The 22,475-nt window shown below is 34.7% G+C and overlaps 1 protein-coding gene across 2 annotated transcripts in view; it reads left to right on the top strand.

Annotated features, from left to right (window-relative positions):
- The window catches only part of LOC121866500 (tyrosine-protein phosphatase 69D-like), a 54,499-nt gene that overhangs the window by 30,134 nt on the left and 1,890 nt on the right, over positions 1 to 22,475 (top strand). The window contains exons 16-25 of one of the 2 annotated variants that reach the window (XM_042366234.1): positions 294 to 498; positions 1,062 to 1,250; positions 1,754 to 1,946; positions 3,141 to 3,276; positions 4,447 to 4,596; positions 5,555 to 5,725; positions 6,214 to 6,330; positions 10,417 to 10,431; positions 19,677 to 19,814; positions 22,002 to 22,165. In XM_042366234.1, the coding sequence (XP_042222168.1) occupies positions 294 to 498; positions 1,062 to 1,250; positions 1,754 to 1,946; positions 3,141 to 3,276; positions 4,447 to 4,596; positions 5,555 to 5,725; positions 6,214 to 6,330; positions 10,417 to 10,431; positions 19,677 to 19,814; positions 22,002 to 22,165 (1,478 nt within the window). The remainder of the gene's footprint in view (positions 1 to 293; positions 499 to 1,061; positions 1,251 to 1,753; positions 1,947 to 3,140; positions 3,277 to 4,446; positions 4,597 to 5,554; positions 5,726 to 6,213; positions 6,331 to 10,416; positions 10,432 to 19,676; positions 19,815 to 22,001; positions 22,166 to 22,475) is intronic. The other variant, XM_042366235.1, reaches the window with a different exon arrangement.

The raw sequence follows: 22,475 nt of genomic DNA, 5'->3' as shown, positions 1-22,475 counted from the left end.
AAGCTGATTTGCTGACAGCTGTCACAGGAATGCAACCTGAGTGAATTACCTTCCGATACAGCTTATCCTTTTACAGTATTTTCAAGTCAAATTACAAATTATATCTTGTATTTTTTTATTCTATTGTTTTTATTGTTAGCTGATTAAGATTAAAAGTTCTAGTTCTGTACATACAGTATGCTTTTGACTTCATGTTTGAGCTCTTATTGTTTATGCATATACTGTACTGTACTGTATATCATGTTTATTAGTTTCAGAATGGTTAATATATTCTTGAATTGATACAATTCTAGGCCCTCCCTGAGAAGTTTTATGATCGCACAAGTCGCGCCTCAGACCTCATAGAAAATGCTCCCAAGAATCGTTATCCAGATATCAAAGCTTATGACCAAACGAGAGTAAAGCTAACTCAGCTCAATGGTGCCATTGAGACTGATTATATCAATGCCAACTATGTTTTGGGCTACAAGGAACGTAAAAAGTTCGTCTGTGCTCAGGGTAAGTTGTCTGCATATAAGAATTTGCTCATGTATATATACAGTATATTGTGAATACAGTAGTTTAATTTACCAAAATGATTTGCTTAAATTTCTTAATTACTTTTGCAATGTTATATTTGTTATGGAGTGAGGTATTATACAAATGTTTTGCATATGTAGTAAGATGTTCTGGCGTGAAGTTCTTTATTACCATACAGTCTAATAACTCCATGATACTGGAAGTTTATCATCTTAAGGAAGGGATTAAAGAGTACTGATATTTTTAATTATATATTTTTTTCTCAATTCTTTTCCTGCTATGATTCAAGGCAACGAATCAAGACCAAACATGCATACACAGACTCTTCTTTCATTTTCTGATCCAGACATTCATTTATTCTTACTGTTTAAGAGTTGTGTTCTGCTAAGAAGGTATTCACTTTCCACACTAAGGTCCCAAATATCCGAATGATTTACCTCCGTCACTTTACACAACCATCGGTATAATCGTTGTGAAAATAAGAGTGGCCAAATATTTACAGATATAGGTTTATATATATATTTCTAACATTCTTCCCTTAGGACCAATGGACACAACAGTTGATGACTTCTGGCGAATGATAATTGAGCAAGGGTGTGGCGTGTGTGTTATGCTTACTAATCTAGAGGAAACGGGCAAAATTAAATGCGTGAAATACTGGCCGGAAGCAGGGCAACCCAAGACATTTGGCAACATCACTGTCTATCTCGTCAAAGAAAAGGCATATTCAGGTATGTGGAAAGATTCATTGTAGTACAGTACTGCATAATGAATATAGCTAGATCATTATTGTTGGGTTTTACTTGTACTAGAGTTATTCTTGTGAGTAGTGAAGTGTATTTTAATGAGATTTGTTTTTTAAATATGCTTTTTTTATTCTTTATGTGTGTGCTTTAGCTTCATCAATTTAGGTAATTACAAGTTAGTTACACTGTACAGTACTGTTATATTACCCTGGAAAAGCAACACAGTTTATAGGTAAGAAATTAATTTAGTCGTCTAGCTCCTTGGGGTAAGAAAACTATAATAAATAATAAATATAAATATCTTAAAGCCAAGATTTTACTGCTAAATTCCTGCTTGATGAATATTTTTTACTTTTCCTTCAAATTACATGAATGTCAGTAAACAGCAGAACTCACTAGTTTGCAATTTAGAAAGTAGGATTTGTATCATATACTGTATGTACTGTACATAACCTAATTATTATGTTTTAAAATTTTGATGCCTACAGATTTTATGGTTCGCACATTAAGGGCAGAATGGGGTGAAGGTGAGGAGCAACACACCCATGAAGTTCGCCAGTATCACTACTTGCTGTGGAAAGATTTTGTTGCTCCTGAACACCCCACTGGTGTGCTCTCTTTCCTCCGTCGCATCAATGAGGCGTACTCACATGACCAAGGACCACTTCTCATACACTGCAGGTTTGTGTGTGGATAAATGGCTTGGTTCAGTATAACAGTAGTACAGTATTTATTAAAATTGGGAATGAAAAGTGTCTGTAGATATGCATAATTATTATGTATGTAAATTTTGAAGGCTAGAGTTAAGGCGTGCTGCACCTCTCTACCTACTGTATACTCATTTATGTGAACTTTGTATGTGGAGTATGTATTATCTTTAATAGGGATACAATACTTGAAGGTTTTAAGAAATGCGTTAAAATAATGTAGACTACTGTATGTATTTTAAAAATGGGTAAAATTAAAAAAAAATTCTTCTGAAAAGAAGAAAACTTGTGAAGTGAATACTGTATAGTGGTCTAATCAGATTGGCTGTAGGGCTAACAAGAGTTAAGATACTGTGGAGTGCGTATGTAAACAGACTAGGGTTTACGGGTATATATAACCTTAATACACTAGTAACATTCGCCAGAGATGAATGAAGAGGCAGCATATCGTAGCTTGTTGGCAAGGTGTGGTGGAACTGGGGACTTAGTAGGAGGGGGAGTTCAAGTAAGTTTACCAAGCTATGGGTTACATGTGGAGCCTTGTGTAATGTATAAACAGCTCAGAGGAGCATAGGACTGCAAATATTTTTTTGAAGGTCAAATTTTACTGAACTTTGTATTTGCAATTCATGGACTATATTATGTGCATACATTCCCAAATTTATTCATTTTGTTATACACTATTGAAACTACATTAAGTTAGGGATATCTGTTGATTTAATAATAGCTAGACTGGTTTTTAATTCTCAAAAAATGCTGTTCACTTTTCAGAAAAATTCAGACACACATAATGTAAAAATAAAATGTTAAAGAGACACATGAGAAAAGTAGACATATTGATCAATATGTACAGCTAAAACAGCAACAGATATTACTAGAACCTGTATTGTACCCGTTGTTTACTGTACCATCAAGTGCTAGTAATAAACTTAAGAAAGATTGACAATTTAAGATTCAAAGTGATGCCATATAATATTGTTGTCACTTGATTTTACAATACCCTGTAATGAACTTGAAGTAATGTGGATGTTTCATATACTCCTCACAAGACTGTATAATAAACTAGTATAATTTTATACCTATATTTTTACATATGTATTACTCAGATTTTCTAGGATTTGTCCACTTTTTGAGATGATGCATTGTATTTTTACATGACTGACTACAGCGCTGGTGTTGGGCGGACGGGAACCTTGGTGGCCCTGGACTCTTTAGTGATGGAACTGGATGAAGAAGGACATGCGTCCATCTTTAACCTTATATGTGACCTTCGACACCAAAGAAACTTCCTTGTACAGTCTTTAGTAAGTTTTATTTACCTCACCTTTCTGTAGTGTTTTAGTTAGTGTATTGTTAGTGGTGTTGAGCCCCTGCATTAAACTTTACATTGGGTGACTCCTTACTACATCTACACACATTGCATTGGCGGATTCACATTAGAATGAATCACGTCAGGTCAAGTGTCAATTCGTGCCAAGACCAACTCGTACATATTCCTGGCTAGTGGGAAAATGCATAGTGGGTTGCTTGTCAGCATTCCAGTATTAGTGATTTAGGTCAGGTGCAAGTAATTTATCTCTACATTAAGCTACCAACCTGGTGTCAGGATGTCAACTTTTCAAAGGAACCACCAAACTGAGAGGCTGTTGTATGGTGACACAAGCTATGACCTAACATGACCAGGGTTACCAGATTATGGGGGAGTGGAAGTTAGGGTAGGTGATCACAGGTGTTGGCTCTGATGCAGATTCACTATGCAAAGGAATTAGACATCATCAAAATCAGGCACAAGTTTGCCATCAAGTAACCCTGATGGATGATGGTGGATGCTGATACGAATAAATAAAAAAAAAAAATTAAGGGTTATTGTGTAAAAAAATTTTTTTGTCTATTTATCTGAACTATCTGCATTCTTCTGTAGATCCACCTTCGAAGTCAAGATACTGTTTCTTTAACTAGAAGGAAAATTATTGAAATTGGCAGTGAAAACATAATCTTCATTCCATTGTGAGTGTCATACAATCACCTCCTGCCTCATGATAATTTAATAATTAATAAGTACAGTATTTTATTATTAATATACACTACTGTATGTACTTCTATTTTTCATCCTCAGACATATTATAGTGCACTCATTTTTTATATTAGGCTGCGACCACGAAAATATTTACACAATTTCCTCTTAAACATCGTATGATGTCTGCTGCCCTTTAAGGGTTAAATATTTAAAAGTTTATATTTTACAGTTTTTGTGAAGCAGTATTGTTCAGTCTGCTGGGGCAATGATTAAGATTTTAATCGTATTTGTAAGACTTTTAACATATTTAATTTTAGGAATACTGTAATTACAGCTGTATGGCAATGGGTACCCTAAACCTTGTGGTGCCCCAGATATAGGGCTCCATGGGCAGTGAATTATTGTTCAAATGCCCTGTTCATTCAAACTCTTCCATATCAAAGATAATGCCTTTCAGAAACAGTATGTGTTCATCCACCGAGCATTGATGGAGTATGTTCAGTTTGGTAACACTGAACTGACCATACCTCAGCTCAAGGAGGGCTACAGCAACCACACACACCATGATAGTCTGGATGACTCTTCACCTTTGGAAAAGGAGTTTGAGGTTAGTATGTTATATGCAGTTGAACCCTTTCATCTGTGTGTGTGTGAGAGTAGATGGGTAGGAATTATGATCAGCATCTGTTTTTTTTCTGCCTTAACAAATATTGTTTTTCTTATAATTCCTTCTCTTCTTGACAGAGTGAACTTGTGAGCAAATGGACCAGTTGAGTGGGGGAAAGTTAGTAGTAAATGCACTCACATATACTGTACAAGGTATATGGAGAGATAAAGAGAGAGAACCACATTAAAGAAGGCAAAGAAAGGCAACATATGGGGAATAATGGAGCCAGTTGTACTGTACTGCTCTGTGGCCTGGACATAAGTTGCAAGAGGAAGAGATAAGTCTCAGAGAATGGAATGGTGTGTCAGAGGACAGTACTTGATGCAAATAGGACCTGTAGGATAAAAAGCAGTGAACACAGCTGTAAGAAGGTGATGTGGAAGTGAAAGGAGTTTCAGGCAGGGTGATGACTTAAGGTTTGCTAAGATATTATAGACATATATTTAGGAAATGGGATGTAAAAGATTGATTAAAATGTGTGTACATATCATTGAGAGGAGGATGATTGGAGAGGTGAGGGGAAAATATAGAATAATGGGGTGAATGAGGCAGTAGAAGTGAGGGGGATGGATGGTTGCAGCAGTGATATTTAATGACTGGAGAGCATGACTTATAGTTGTTTTGGGGGTTGAATGTGCTGCAACTGGGTGATGCTATAGGTTGTATAAAGTGATTATGGATAAACCAGATGGATATCTTAGGGCCTTGTTATGGAGCCAAACATATGGTAGTATAGTACATGCATGTAGCAGTAACAGTGAATGAAGGGAGGGTTCATGTTTACTCTTGTTTTCAGGTTTCTGCCACGGTTGTGAGAAAAGTCTAATAGAATATGAAAAAGTAAATGCTCTGTTTTATCATTTGTGTATTTACATTAATTCTGTTTTTTTTTTTGCAGCGTTTAAGCAAAGTGGTTGAGGACAGGAAAGCTTTTGCTATTGCAACAAGTGAAGAGAACAAGCCCAAAAATCGCTATGATTTTGTTTTACCCTACGACTCCAATCGTGTTATTTTGGCACCACTGTCCACAAGACCATCTTCTACATACATTAATGCTTCATTTGTTACTGTAAGTACAGTACCAGTATGTGTGATATTTCTACTACTATTAACTAATGTACAGAGCAATTCATAACAATTGATCTGTGATTGATATTAAGTTCTCACATATTGCAGTAGATTTCACTTCGTCATTGATTCACTGTTTTTGTCTGCGTTTTAGGTTGTGATGCTTTAAAACCTTTTTCTGATCTTTAGCCATACTGTACATATATTACAGTAGCCATATTATGTGTGTATGGATATTCCCATATGTAAAAATAATGGTTAATCTCCTTGGTGCTGAATTTTGAACTTTAAAATGATAAAAATTCAGACAGGGTCTTAATGCAGTACAATGGCTAATTTTTCAGGATTTCTTCAGCTGCTTGTTAATCTCTTGAACTAAAATATGGTAGTTTATTATTATTTTTTAAACTTTAAATTTCTTCTAAGCATTTTGGATGTGGATATAAGAATCACTGTGCATCACAGTTAATATTATTTTCATATTCTCAGGGATATGATTTGGCTGAGTCATTCATTGTTACACAAGATCCCATGGAAAACACAATAGCAGACTTTTGGAGAATGGTGTTTGATCAGGAGGTGACCACAATCGTCATGCTGTCAGAGGTCAGAGTCTTCAAATATTTTCTTTTCAGTATTTTTGTTATAGTACTGTAATATTATTCACAATAAGAAAAAATGCATTTACCTTAGATGAAGCTTGACTATTGTTTAACATAATGTAATTCTAATAACATTCTTGCATTATCAACCTTCTCATTTACTTTTAAAGTAGAAACATATATTAGGAGGTAGTGGGGAGGTCCACCAGGTGGGATGTAGTGGACTCTGAAACAAAATTCAACTTGTAGAGACAGAGAAATTACCATTCCTTTACTGATTGGAAAGTAATTGTGTGCATATTTTTTTCAAGTGAGAAAATGTTTTAAAGAGTAAAATAATTTATTGTTTTCATGAACAGACACAAGGACTTTGAATTTGAAAATATGTTTTTAATTACCTGCAAAAAAATATGAATAACTTTGTTAGAGACATAGATTATAATTCAGCTACTGACTGCTTTAGAATGAGAAGGTTGAGTAAGTGCAATTTTAGTGTTGGCATTTGTAATTAAAACTGCTAAAGCTGTCCCAGGTTTATGTATATATGTTCTATTAGATATGGATGTTTTTATCATGCCCTCTGAGGTTGGATGCCTGATACAGTTTGCCAGACATTTAGTAAATCATCCTGTTGTAAAATATTATGGTACTGAGTAAACAGATCCCTGACTACTCTGAAAGTACGGATTACTCAGACCTATGATAATTTACTTATTTGGGATTGAGCTTTTACATGTAGATAGATAAACATTTTTATCAATGTATTTTCTTCTTTACTTATACATATAATTTATTGGACCTTTGTATGCTTTCTGTGGCAGTTACTACTGGTTTGGTTTATGTGTTTGTATCCTTAAATGCAGTGCAAACAGTTGGCAACTGTACCACTTTTGTGATACCTAAGGCTGTCAGTCATTTTGTTTACACATCTTTCTACTTATATATATATATATATATATATATATATATATATATATATATATATATATATATATATATATATATATATATATATATATATATATATATATATATATATATATATATATATATATATATTGATCTCAGTATGGCTGTACTCCTTACTAAATAGGAATGGAACAGTTGCAGGAACATCATGAGAAACTTATATAAAATGTTGACTGATATTGAGTGAAATGAAGTGAATGAAAACTTCCAAAATGAATGAATACTTTACAGAAATTCATTCTACCATATTGTTGCAACATTAAAGCACCCATTCCCAATTGCTCCACCACTTTCACATTCAGTTGGTACAGTAGTCTTTGAAAGTGGGCCTTGTCATTCCTCTTACAGTACAGAATGATCAAGACAAGTTTACTTAACCTTTTATACTTTATTTTGTTTATCTAACACTTTCAGGTATTGAAGGGGGCAATAATAAGAATATTAGGGATATTCATGTGTTAAGTGGTCTATATTGAAAGTGTTTGGGGACCTTGCTAGGATGAAATGATCATTGATCAAAATGCCTGTACAGTACAGTATAAAATTTTTCATAAACTGTCAACCCTTGAACGTAAAGAACATCACCTATGGTAAATACTGTATATAATATTTTTGTTTGTATAATTTTGAAAAAGAAGAAAGAACAAAGAAAAAGGTATAGCAGTTAAAGAGAAAGTGGAAGGGTAAGTAGGTCCTATTGGCCCGCAAGTGGATACATCTCACTGAATACTGAGCCTTTGGTACACAATGTGGCTGCCACTTCACTTGACCACTGTTACTTTTTTACCTGCAAAGTTAGGTAACTGGGTGCCCTGGGTATGAGCCAGTAACCCTTAGACAGAAAGAATAAAAGAAAATGAGGGTAGAGGAGAGTGTTGCTTTTGATGATGGCCACTCTATGCTACAGTGGGAAAGGGCTTCGTAGATTGATAAAAATTCATAAAAATCCAATTACTGTTACAGGTGGCTGAAATACCTGCCAGAGAATTTTTTGCACGAGATCATTTCTCAAAACGAATCAAGTAATCAAAGGTGTTGATATTAATTGTAGATGGTGTGGATAAAAGGTACAGAAACCTTACTGATGGCGGGGGTTAATAATAGGAAGAATGGTGAAAAAAGAAAGTGTCAAAATCAACAAGAATTTACCAGAACAGCAAGTAAAAATACTCACATATGTTCTTATCCTTTTCTTGCATACACAGTTGACAAAGTAAATATTTAGCATCCACACATATTCTTAGTGCTTGAAAAGCTGAATACCAAGGATAAAATTGAAGCTAGATGCTGGTGATGATACAGCAGCCATATTCATAGTAGAGAAGTATTAGTAAGATTCATGGGTGATGTTAAAAACACACAGAGAAAAAAAATGATGCACCATATGCTCTCAAAGGACAGAAACATGAAATTATATTGAGGTCAAATGCAATATATTTCTGGAGACAGATGCAAAGGACAGTTCTTTATTAGTTTAATGAAATTAGTTTGATGCCAGATATTAAAGACAAGCAAAAATTTACCCTATGTGATTCAGGTTTTTTCTGGTGTGTACTGTACAGTATATAGAAAGTTCAAAAGACGATGAAAAGAGGCTGACAATCAAGAGGTCTTTGGCTTACCTACTGGAAACTGTTAAACAAAATGGACTAACTACCACTACTAACTGATGAACACAAGTATATTTAGAGATTACTGAAATTTCAGTTAATAACTTCCCTCATCAAATAAATGAAGGTTACTATCCAGAAAATGTTTGATTAACACAAGAGTCATTAAAGCTGGTCATTTCAGCTGGCAACCAGTTCCTGCTGAAAACCCTAAATGTTAGTGCCAAAGTTTTCCAAGGCAATTTTTTAAGTTTCTGAATAATTTTTAAAGAGGTGGGAGAAGAATGGGAGTATGCATGTGTGTTGGGGGAGGAGAGTTTGTCTGTATGTTTATCGATCAGAGAAATAGAGAACAGGACAGAGAGGTGAATCATTGGACAGACAGATTGGGTTTGTGTTTATCTCTGCATTTGTTTATGAGCATATATGTCTTATGTTTTGTTTTGTCTTTGCCTCTTAATATTTTTTTTTACCCCTCAGCTTGAACTTGAGCTGACAAACATAATTGTCACCTATGCTCTTTTCATGTCTGTTTAGCTTTCTTCCAGTTTGTTTGTTTGTTATCAAGAAATAAGTAAGAATGTCATAACTCCCTCTGAGTTATTAACACAGGCTCATTTAATCAATGTTTCAGTTGCATGTGTAGTTCAGTGCCATTGAACTATTTTCAAGGTCATGTGGCCATTTATTGAAATAATTGCCTGAGGGGTACTCCATCACGTTGGTTGTTGTTTGCCCTCTGAAAGTTCTCCAGCTAATGTGGGGGACTTTTGTTGCCTTTTCCCATGGCAAGCCACCTTGTCATTTCTTTGAGCTTTAGCTAACTGGCCAATCAGAGAGAATTTGTGGGTCTCTCATAGTCATGTACTGTACTGGGTCATATGTAATTAAAAACTGTAGATACTCTGTATGTCAGGTGGATTTACTCAAATCTATTTTGGTTTGTATATGAAGGCTTATATGGATAGTGTGAAGCATGTGTTTGTGTGTGCCAGGGAGAAGTGGAGTGGTTCTCAGTGGAAATAGGATATGCTAAATGATGGCATTTGGTAACTGTTGTGGCTGTTTTGGTCAGAAATAATAGTCGTTGATATTTGATATTCAGAAATGCATTTGTGGATATGTTTTTGTTGACATTTTAAACTTAAACTCATTTATGACATGAAGCTTTTAAAATCAGAGCTGCACTTGAATAATGACAATATTGTAAACTAAATTTATTGAGCTCACCACACAGGCTCTAAAGCAAAGTGTTGTAATAAATTTTCCTTTTATTTAATGCTAGTTTGGTACTAATGGTGTTTTCATAAGATTACTGGTTATGGCATCCCCTCAGAGTATTTTCTCCCAGTCAGTGGGAGATGTAGGTAGAGAGAAAATATTAAGAAGTGTTATTCTTTATAAATTATATAATAGTTGTAAGATAAGTTTTTGAATCACTTTTATAATTAAGTTTAAGAAAAGTTTCCCCATTGAATGTTGATCACAATTACTGTTGATACTCCCACTAGGTACAACTCGATCAGGTAAATAATCAAACAACGTAATTTGAATTGTGTGTGTGTCGGCTAAAATGTGTTGAGTTTGGATGATCCTTGTCAACTCACCTTATGTATTAAGTTTTTCATTCATAAACCTTAGAGTTTTTTTTTTTAAATAACCTGTGCTTCTAGTGATTACTAATATAGAACTGAATGCAACTAGTTTGTAAGTTTGACTTAGAACAATGTTTTTGCGAGTTTCCCAATTTTTTTGCTTATAGGTTTGTGCATCTCAGATATCACCCAACCGGACATATTCATCAAATATTGCTGCATCCCATTTATCATAATTTGCTCCATTTCTATTTTTTTCTGGCTTCTTTTAACCACTACTACTACACTTGCTTCAACTTCTTTGTAACTTTTTCTGATTTTCAACTTGTACATTTCCTGCTGTGCATGTCTGTGAAACAGCTTAAATTTATCCTTTATAAGGTATAATAACTGGTTCAGGTATGTAACACCCAGACCCACTTAATACTCTCATCTATTTATCTATCTATAATCTTTACTTCTCTCCTTTATTTTTTTTTGCCAGATGGATCAAAAGATACTCCACACCCATGCACTTCTTCATATTTTCAACTTGCATACACAGTGTACAAAGTTGGTCTGTGTAAAGATTTGTTATGTGTAATGTCTACATATTATTTGTGCAAAAAATTTTAGTGTATTTGAGATAAACAGAATATGTGTCCTGTACATATTTGTCTGTCTAGAAGTTTTGAACTATTGGAGTGTGTGAGCGGCATTGGAGAATATTTGAAATTTGATTAAACACTGTGGATGATGTGCAAGAAAAGCTTAAAAGTAGGAGAGTGTTACAGCAAATTTAAAGGATGTTTATGGTGATTGAGAAGAATCAGACTTTTGGAGATATGAGGCACTGAACTGTTGGATAATCACTGGATCCATTGGAAGTGAGAGAGAAGTGATAGCTGCTCGATGTGTGTTGGAGGAGTGAATATAGCTTGGAACTCTTTATACCAGTCAGTGTATCTTACATTTAGAGTTTGATACACACTGATACCTGTAGTTTAAGCTCAAAGATAAAATTGAGCCTGTTTAAATAGCTTTTGTAGCTCTAGAAGAGATAGACTATTACTTATGAGATGTTACTCTGGTTGCTCTTGAGGAAAGCAAACCTAAGTATGTTGAGCCCCATCTATTCAGTAGCAGCAATTTGAATTAGAGTTTTCAATGCAGACTGGATCAAAAGTGAAAAGTGATACAAAAATTTACCTGTGCACCATAAATGTGATTTAAAAAGACTGGGGTTATGATCTTAAACAATGCTTGGAATTTATAAAACACAGTGTGGGAACAGCATGGCAAAGTCAGTGCCCGTAAAACTTGAATTTTTTGTAAAAATGTTATTCCAACATCTGTAATATTATTATAATAATGTATAATAGTTTAATACAATATAATTAAATAACCAGTACAGATATCCACCATTTAGTGATCTGGATGCGTTCCTGAAAAAATGATCGTTAAGTGAAAGGATCACTAAATGAGGGATAACGAGAAATAATATCCGTGGAAATGGCATGTGATTGTGTAGCCAACTCTGCCACCCAGTAGCACTCAGAGTGTGTGAGGCCGAGCTGTGAACTATGTTACAGTATTGTTTAACTCGTAATTTCGGGTAGATATATATAATTTTCTTCATTTTGTTTTACTCTTTTACATGCACACACAATCATTCATACAGAATGTGCAAAAAAAAAATAAATTCATAAGGTCAAAAACTTAAAAATAATAAACATATCTTACATGCTCAGCAGTTAGCCCACAGAGCAGGGGGGGGGGGGTAAACCTAAACCTGAGCTGTTCTCTGTCTCGTGTCCTGTGAAATGATTGCCAAATGGCAACGCAGATTTTTTTTCATATTTTATTTATTATTATTTCTATTTATTTCTCACATTTGCTGGTACAGTATACTGTACATACAACACATTCATCCGGGCAGTGTCACCAAGCTGACTCAGAGAAGTGTGTGGCTGCTGCCTGTATGCTGCGAAGTCACATGGGGGTGTGGAGTGTGGCCAGCCACAGTTACAGCACACTGCCTCCACACATGAGCTCACTTCCCACACATACACACCCATGCTCTTCATTTTTCTTATTTTATAGTTTTATGGTATATTGTTTACCAGCCATGGGCAGCCCGTACGGACCATGTGTTTGTGCGGCCCGTGTAGTGATTGAAAAATTCTATTTAATGTGGCCCTCAGTTCAGGTAGATGCAACCATTTTATGGTGAGTAAAGCAATATTTATTAAAAGAATATCTTCACGCACAATTCAATGCTGTTTCATCATCTAAGAGTAAGTAACTACAAAAATGTAACAGTGAAATAAGTATACAGTATATAGTCAACAATATAAACATTTTAACTTGTGTGAGTTTACGAGCCAAGTTCGGCGCGGTCTGTTTGATGGATTACCTGCTATGTGACAGTGGGTCACTTTGGAATTAACTAGGGTTGCGTAAGTCCAAGTGGGGTTATGTGTGGTGGTCACACGGGTAAATAATTAAGTACTTCAAGAATAACACAAAAACACCAAAATCGCATTTCAGAAACCCATAGTTGGCGAGTACCGCATTTTTCGGCTTAAAAGACGCACTTTTTATGACAAAAATATACACTACCTCGAAAATTACCATGCGTCTTCCAGGACACTAGTTGATGAGTTGTAGCAGAGGTTTTTGAAATCAGCCCCTTACAATGACTGTTACCTCATTACAGTACTGTACTTAACAATTACAAGTACAGTATTCTCTATACAGTACTATAAAACTATTGATTTAACTAAAATTGTTGATATATTGCAAAAAAAAAAAAAATAAACCCTTGCTGCTGTGTAATTTGTTTACTAATGGCAGTGGTGTGGCAGCACCATCTATTGAGGAATTGCTAAAGGTTACCATTGGTCTTCCAAATGCAGGAATGTTTGTTTCTTTATATGTAGGCTCTCATATTTTGACACCTATTTACAGTAGGCCTCATATTTGATACCCATTTAGACTGTAAAACCCCACAAAATTAAAATCTTCCAAATTTAAATACAACTGCTATCCAAGTAAAAACACACACACAACAAAAATTGGCTGTCCTTATGTTTTCAACTTTATTACCACTGGTGATTTTCATTCAAAAACATTAATTAAAACATATATGAACAGTAAATAAGTGTTGCTTTCATATTCTTATGTAGAGTAATGATGATATGTTTACCCATGTGCTCACTTACATACGTGATCTCTATTTTTTTTACCCTTAATTGTTAGCAACTTCCATTGTTCCATTTATTAACATTAAATAACATTACTTAAAACAACCATATTAATTTTTCTACATTAATTTTGATACAGCTACAATGGTGGACTTATTTTCTTTAGTTTTATAATTATGTAGAACCAATCAGTCACTGGTTTTGCAAAAAACGAGTTGTTTTTTACTTTTATTTTGTTTTCAAATAAAGATTTTTTGTTTTATATAGACATTGATATACATGTTTACATTTGCTTACCTTCTACTGTTGGAAAATATTTCCCGTCGTTGTCATCCTGACAAAAACAAGAGAAAGAATGTAAACACTACAGCCCCTAAGATGTGGAGGTGACCGGTGTATAAAATGAGTGCTGTATTAAAGATTTCACCTTCTTATACAGATTTTTTTTTAAATTGATGAAAATGACGACTGATAAGCAGTTCTAAGTGATGATATTCAAAGAGGTGTGTGTACTTGTGCCAAAAGGGCTGTATATCAAGCAATGGTTACACTGGTGTAGGTATTAGGCAGCTAATGTACCAAACAAGGAGGTACTACCGTCTGGGAAGATATTGGAAGCATAATGTATTGTCTAATGGTAGACCCTGCTGCTATGTGACCAAGTCCCAGGTTGATGATCTGACTTTCTGCAGGGTCTCAATGGTTTCTCTTTGACAATACAACATACATACAGTTATATTGTTTCTCACTCTTGATATTTTGTTTTCATTTTTGTATTTCTTCATTATTATTATTATTATTATTATTATTATTATTATTATTATTATTATTATTATTATTATCATTATTATTATTATTATTATTATTATTATTAATTATTTTTAATTATTATTATTATTATTATTATTATTATTATTATTATTATTATTATTATTATTATTATTATTATTACATTTTTGCCCCCTAGGCCCCAATGTGGGTCAGTGACCTGTGCCCAGGTGGGCTAAAACCCATAATTTTTTTTTTTAGAATTTCATTTCCAAAATCAGGGTGCGTCTTCCACGATGCAGCGTCTTTCAAGCCGAAAATTACGGTAATCAGCATTGAAATAATGTAATTACATTTTTCCAACCATCATTATGACCACTAATTACCCTGCAATCAAATTGTGGACCATAGATTTGGAATCAGCATGCCCAGGAGTACCTATACAGAGATTTTCAACAAAATCTAATTTTGGTTTGAAACTGCCAATATATAAATATAAAAGAGAGAGAGAGAGAGATAGATGTGCTTAGCCCTATAGGTTGTTTCATTGTAGTTCTTCATATACCAAGATTAACATTGGCATTATTCTGGTTGGTGTGTCGCATAAGTAAGACAAATGCTGTAACTGTAGGAAAAATCTACGTATTCACAGACTGCTTCACTCATCTTCTGTTAAATGCCAAGAAACGTTAACATATTACTTTAAAAAATATTATGGTGGATTTGTTTCATAAATGGGAACAAGGCTGATTGTAAACTGAAAGTATCGTAAGGTAGATGCAACACTAAATTGTTCTACTGTCCGTGCTAATACAATATTAACATTACTTTTGGGTTAGGTAGGATATAAATTTGGGTGGGTTGGCCAGAAGAAAAATACTTAAATTGTAATGCGGTCCATGACTGAGGAAAGGCTGCCTATGTCTGCTGTATACTATAAAACTATAAAATACTTTACTGTACTGTATATTGTATACAGTACAATATCTTCTTTATTTCTAAGCTACAGTACTGTATTGTAATGATGCGCACTCTGAGCACAGAATCCCCAGTTTTTCCGACTTCCCTTCCGAATATTTTCCAGTGAGTCAAAGATCGCTAAACTAAAAATTGACGATTGTTAAACAAGAAAGGGTGTTAAAATGAAGATTTTAAATCAGCAAACCGAAATATTCCTAAGTAAGCAATCGTATAAAATATCAAAACACAAGAAGTCCTAGCCCGAGAAATGCTGTTCGACACCACAACCGCATCCAGCCCATACGTGCACGAACTGATCGCTATAAGAACAGCCCAGTCCCAACCATTGTAAAAATTATCAATAACTTGTAATAGACCAGTGTATTCACTCCCAGTAAACACTACTCCTTGCACTGTCACTATGTTGAAATGCACTGTAGTTTGAGCTTTTCCCCATCTAGTTATTATATATCTTATTTATATCACTTATGTTACTTGTATATTATTTGTAATTCGAAACCCATTCCCTAAATATGTAACTGTATATTTTCAGCCTTCTGGTTGCCAAGTTCTTTCAATAAACCGTTAATTATTATTATTATTATTATTATTATTATTATTATTATTATTATTATTATTATTATTATTATTATTATTATTATTATTATTATTATTATTATAAAAAACTGTGAATTTTCTCATTGTATGATTTGTGTCAAGAATCCAGAATTTCTTTCATCAGATGCAAGTAAAGATAATTATCACAATTAAGTTTATTCTATCAAATGTATGGTAGTGAGACAGACTGATTCAGATGCATGTGTTGTTGCTTTACCACAACAGAGTAGATTAAAATTTGAGATCTAATACTTGGAGTTAAAATGTAACTGTAAAAATTAAATACTGTACAGTGATATCTCCATTAGCTAGAACAATTGGTGCAGAGCACTTACGGGAATGAGAGATTTCCCGGTAACGAGATGACTCTCAAAGCCGGAAAAAATCCCTTATCCCCGGAATTTTCTGGGTAACAGAAAATTTTTCTCGGAAGTTCTAGAAATTGCGCATCACATCATCTCTCAATGCCGGAAAAATCCCTCATCCCCGGAATTTTCCCGATTTTTCTGGGTAGCAGATTAATGTTCTTGGAAGTTCCAGAAATTGCCACACCCTTTGAATTTTCTGGGTACCTGTACTGGGAAAATTTTTATTCCGACTCGTAGAGTTCCGATTAAGAGAGATTCCGGCTAACGGAGATATTACTGTATATTACAGGGGGCCCCCAAAATTTCTTTGGGGTTAGGTTCTCAAAATGGCCGCGAATCGCCAAATCCGTGAATAACATTAGCGGACCGGGGTGTGGGGGGTACGGTACATTTTTACTTGTGTACAAAGAAATGTATATTCCCTTTATGTGTTTGCCCTCAGGCCAATTATTTCTTTTACCTGTAGTATTGTATATATATGTGTGTGTGTGTAGTACACACACACACACACACACATACATACATACATACATATTATTGATACAGGTAAAATAAATTCTTGTCTCTAGAATGAATGGCTCCCTGTCCCAGCCACAAAAATGCTGGCAACTTTAAAACTACCTACAGACAACCTTGGGTACATCCAGGGTGTCATCCGCGAATAACTGAGAAACGCGAAGTAAAATTCCGTGAACTTGGGGGAGGGGGTGGGGGGGGCATACTGTATTGTATTTCATATTGTTATTTTAAGTATTATATTTACTCTCGTGATTAGGTCACTATGCCATTACAACACTTATTTTTCCAACCACAATTTGCATTCCTAATCTTACTCCCAGCAGTGCACTTCTTCTCTACCAACCATGACACTTGGTCTTCACAGGTCATTTGTGTATTTTATAATTAATTTTTTTTTAAATCACACATGTCACATTTGCTTACATTTGCATGGGTCATACAATCTGCCACTAGACAGTAATCAGTTTAAGCAGGTTGGCTGTGGTCCATAGTATTGTATTCTTAACAGTGCCAGAGCTATTAATCATTACACTATATCTTTTTAGTTATTTGTGCTTCTTGTTTCATGCCCTCATTATTATATAGAGGGACATGTTAGTTTGCGCCTGACCATCAGTCCATCCACTTGTATGTACAGACAGACTTCTTATAATGGACATGTTCCTGAAGAGTGTCCAGTAATTGATTATTCTGTTAAAAGGTCATTACAGTATGGTACCCATAGGAATGCATTCCTCACACTGTCAATTCTTACCTTAGAAACACCACAAGATGGCTTCAATGTGTAATGGTAATGGCTCTGCAGATGTTGTTATGGCTTTTTATAAATAAAACAAAGACGATGTTAACTGAAAGAGTAAATAACATGAAACTACTCTAAATTCAATCAATAATTGCTAATTAATTTGTTCGATTATTGTTTTAAAGGTAGAGGAAGCTAAGCCAAGTGACTGACCCATATCTGCCTGATACTCGCCTGCCTCAACCCTTTCGTATCACTTCCATTTTCACATCCATACTATTGACTTTCTTGGTCACCTTGGTTGCTTTACCAAAACTCACTTGCAGGCCATTTTTCACATATGATGGGCCTAAAATTTTACTTAACACATGCAAGAGATTGAAAAAAGGATAGAGTATAAAGGCAGAATGAACATAAGTTTTGGTGAGCTGTACACGTTGATTTGATGAACGCTAATTGGCTAAGAGTATGTAAACAAAGATGGCTGTGGAGATGTTTAGTGGTTCTTTTATGTTTAATGGAATTTTCCTTTAATTGTTCACTTATTTATAAAACAAAATTTTGGTGGGGGGTGACTAATTATTGGGTTGACAGCCCATCTCTGATGCCTTTTTCCTCTGAGTTCTTGGAAATTCTCGATCTAAACAATTTTTTCAGTCATGTGTCGTGTCCAACACATCTTTCTGGACACACTCTAGACTAGTTTTGTCTCCTGCTGACTGTGATTGTGTATTATATGTTGCAATTGACTTGATCGATACAGCAGTCTCTGACCGAGCTTTGGTTACTTTTGGTTTTAATGTCCCCAAATCCCCTTCTTACATTAAAACAATTGCCTTCAGGAACAATAGAATCATTGAACAGACCATGATTAATCAGGAAGTGGATCATTCTTTGAACTGGGTCGACTCCTTTAATTTGTCCTCTGAGGAGACGGTCATCATCCCATTCAGACTTTGGTCATTTAACCTGTCCAGCCTGTCTGGCTTAATGATTAAATCTGAAAGCAGTTTTCCTTTGCTTGTGTCATGAATCACTCCATTATCTTCTTCATTCCAGTGACATTCACAATCCACCTTCTCAAGTGTCAGCTTCAGTTACCTACTCCCAGTAAATCACATACCAGCTGGTCTTTTTTTTTAATGTTGCAACAGATCTGGGTCTAGCTCTTTGTATATTTTTGCTAGAGAGATGATGTGAAAAACTTTTATACCAAGTACAGAAGTGATTTTTTTTACATAACTTTAAAGTTGCCAGACCTAATTTACCCAAACTTAACCTAACAGTCTTTGGTTTCAAATCAGCGTCACACATTGCAGCATACTTTGCTTATATACTATCACCAAAGTAACTCTGTTTGCATATGTTATTTATTTTGTATATAGTATAGGCTAAGGCAAAAATAGCAAAAATAAATTGAGAGCTGGACCTTATTTGTTATCACTAACCAAATTTTTATTCTCTTGGGCTGTCACCACTAACACCCAGGTCCTAACATTATTCCTGAATGTTGCCACCTCCCTTCTCCATCCACTAAAGGACAACTGAAAAGGGATATTTACAGTGTTTGATTTTTACTTTGTAATTACTGCAGAAATAACCCTATTATTGTTGCATGTTTGATTTATTTCTCTAACAATTCATTAGAGTAGACGTTTCTCTAAAAATTAAGATTTCCAGAGTGATATTTATACTTTTACCAAAATATCAAGGAAATAACTATGTTATGCCAGATAGCTCAGTTACAAATTGTTTAACAAACTTAGTTTGATAAAATGCATTTGCTTAATTCCTTTCTTGGTCATATTTCAAGTATTAAGGATAAAAAGTGACACTTGTACAAATATAATTGTTGTCACAGTAATTATTTGTCCTGTCACACTGGGAATCAACATAATAATATCAGTATCTTGCTTTTACTGGTAATTGTTTAGAAGTAGTATGGTGTGGTACAGCTATACACAATATTCTGTATAATTGTTGACAGTAATTAGTAAATTATGTTTGCCCCTCTAGCTTGGGAGTGGCGAGCAGTGCTGTAACAAATATTGGCCTGATGATGAGGAGACATACGAGCACATCTCTGTCAAGTTGGTGTCAAGTGAGAGCTACCCCAAGTATTCCTGCAGGTCTTTCCTTCTGACTAACACCAAGGTAAGTCATAGGGAAAGAAGTTTTAATGTCTCTTTTAATTTTTTCATGTAAAGATATACTGTACCATACTCTTTAAGGTTACATAGTGATTAAGAATAAGTTTGTCTGATTTAAAATCAAAACAGGAAACAGATTGTCAGAATTGATAATAAAATTTAATTAGATTTACCCACATCATGTCTATGAAGTTTGATGAAGGAACATATGACCCAGAGATGATAGAACACCAGTGATGAACTTGAAAACATTGTCATGGATGCATTTTGCCTTATAACCACTCAAGTGCTCTGGTATATGTCATGCAAAACCTGGCACAAAATCAATCTTTATCTTGAGGTTGACAATGCACAAACAGATCCATTGGATGTATGAGGCATATAACATTATTAAAGGTAAATGTAATGTTATATAGTACAGTAAACACATGTGAGGTGCTTCGTGGACAGTGACGAATATTCCCAAATAATTTTATACCCAGGCGACTCAAGATTTTTATGCTAGACTAGATTTTGTATCTTTTGACACCAGTTTCATTTTAATTGTGTTGTGGGTTATGGAGATATGCCAGCTTTAACCACAAGCACCTCATGTACTGTCCATCAAAAACTTATCTGTATTAGTGGTAAATACTAAGTTACATAGGGTTGACAAAACATAACAGACACCTTGAACACAAAACCTGGTGAGACTTGTTTTTTTAGATAAGTGTTTTATTGTTTTCACTTATTTGCCTTATAAATTTATATAAATGTGTGATATTTTTACATGAACTGGCAAATTATCATGTTGTAGGAAGTGCCATAATACTGTAGTAATGCCTCAGGAATTTACCACTGAGGCATCATCACTAGCCAGGATCCATGCTGGAGAATTACAAAAATGTCTTTCCTGTGCTGTTTTGTCTTGCATTTTCACAATTTCCAGTATTTCAGGTAGTAATTTTACATTCAGTAGTTTTGTTGTAGTATAGTACTTATACAGTGTAATCCACAAATACAGAGGAAATGGGGTAAAACATAATCAAAATAAGGCCTGTTGTTGTGACTGGGAAAAAAAAATAATATGTAAACCTACCTGTCTTCATATCAGTTTCACTTATGTCAGTCATCCACTCTAAACATTCTCGGGCTTTTTTTTTGCAATCCTCCAAGGTTTTGTATCTCTCTGGGGACCCAGTTTCTAATTTCTTTCATCCATCCTAGTCCCTGTTTTCCCCTGACCCTCCTACCCTCAACTTTACAAACCTCTTAATATTTCTATTATTATCCCCTCATCCTAAGGTATATTACCAAAGTATCTCATTTTTCTTTTTCTGTACATTTCAAGTATTTCTCTTGAAGTTTTTGCTAATTTTAGTACCTCTTCATTTGTTTTCCTGTCAAAGTAGCTTATTCTTAGCATTTGCCTGTTACACCACATTTCAGAGGCCTCCAACCTTTTTCTGGTGTACGCTGAAAGTGTCCACACCTCTGACCCATACAGCAGTCCTTACCATATAAAGCCTTTCAGCAGCCATTTTCTCAAATTGAAGTTAATGTCCCTTTTCATTAGGTCTTTTACATTATTACCGTAAATGCTGTGTTTGCTTGACCTAATCTTGTTTTGATTTTTTTCTGTACATCTACTATCACAGCTAATATTACTTCCCAAATACCAAAAATTTCCACTTGTTTAAGTTCCTTGTTGCCAACCATAATTTTTATTTTAGGATCTATAGTAGTATTGTATTTCCAATTTGGAAACAACCATTACATTTGTCTTTACAGCAACTCTTAAACCATATTTTTCACCCCTTTTCACTAATGTTAATGAGTTTTTGTAAGGCCTCTTCACTATCCGTGATAAGAGCGGTATCATCTGCATAGCGTATGCAGTATTTGATATTACTCATTTACTTTTATTCCTTCGTTGTCACTTATAACTTCTCTCATTAAGAATTGTGAATATGTATTATACAATGTTGGAGATGGAACACAGCCTTGTCTTACTCCCTGTCTGACTTTGAACCAATTTATAAATCCATCACAAGCTCCCTTCATATTGCCCAACCCAAATAATTGATTGACTGTGACCTGGCTTATTTACCTTGTAACTGCCAAACATCTGTATACCATAGCTTTGGCATGGCATATTCAATCCCTGTATTTCCTTGAATATTGTTCTTAATCTAGCTCTTTTTATTTGCAGAATGGAGATGCATTGACTGTAACTCATTTTCACTATATTGGATGGTCAGGCTTATTAGGAGAGGTTCCTTTAGTGACTCATGGCATCATAGAGATCATCACAAGAGTACAGTCACACATTGATGTCAGTTTGTCCACAGCAGCTCCTACACTTGTTCATTGCTCGTAAGTCATCTTTTTTATGCTGTAGAAGAGAGTTATGGATTCCCTCCTTATAGTTAATAGGCTTTCTGATAACTAAGATAAAACTGTACCAAGAAGATAATTAACTTTGGAACACTGTGACCAAGTTTCATAAAAGTTTTGTGTGGTATTTGGGCAGCCCTAAGGAAAGATCCAGTTTGATTTTTCACTTTTTGTTTAATCCAAGATGGCATAAAGTGAGGTGTCAGTTGGGATATTGTCTCTGTCATATTTTCTTCTGTCTTAGACTTTACAGTAGCCTTAGGTAGTGTTGTGATGAGATTTATTAATA

The sequence above is a fragment of the Homarus americanus genome, unplaced genomic scaffold (genome assembly GCF_018991925.1).
Source record: "Homarus americanus isolate GMGI-L3 unplaced genomic scaffold, GMGI_Hamer_2.0 scaffold16430, whole genome shotgun sequence".
NCBI lineage: Eukaryota > Metazoa > Arthropoda > Malacostraca > Decapoda > Nephropidae > Homarus > Homarus americanus.
This window is presented reverse-complemented; position numbering and strand designations above follow the sequence as displayed.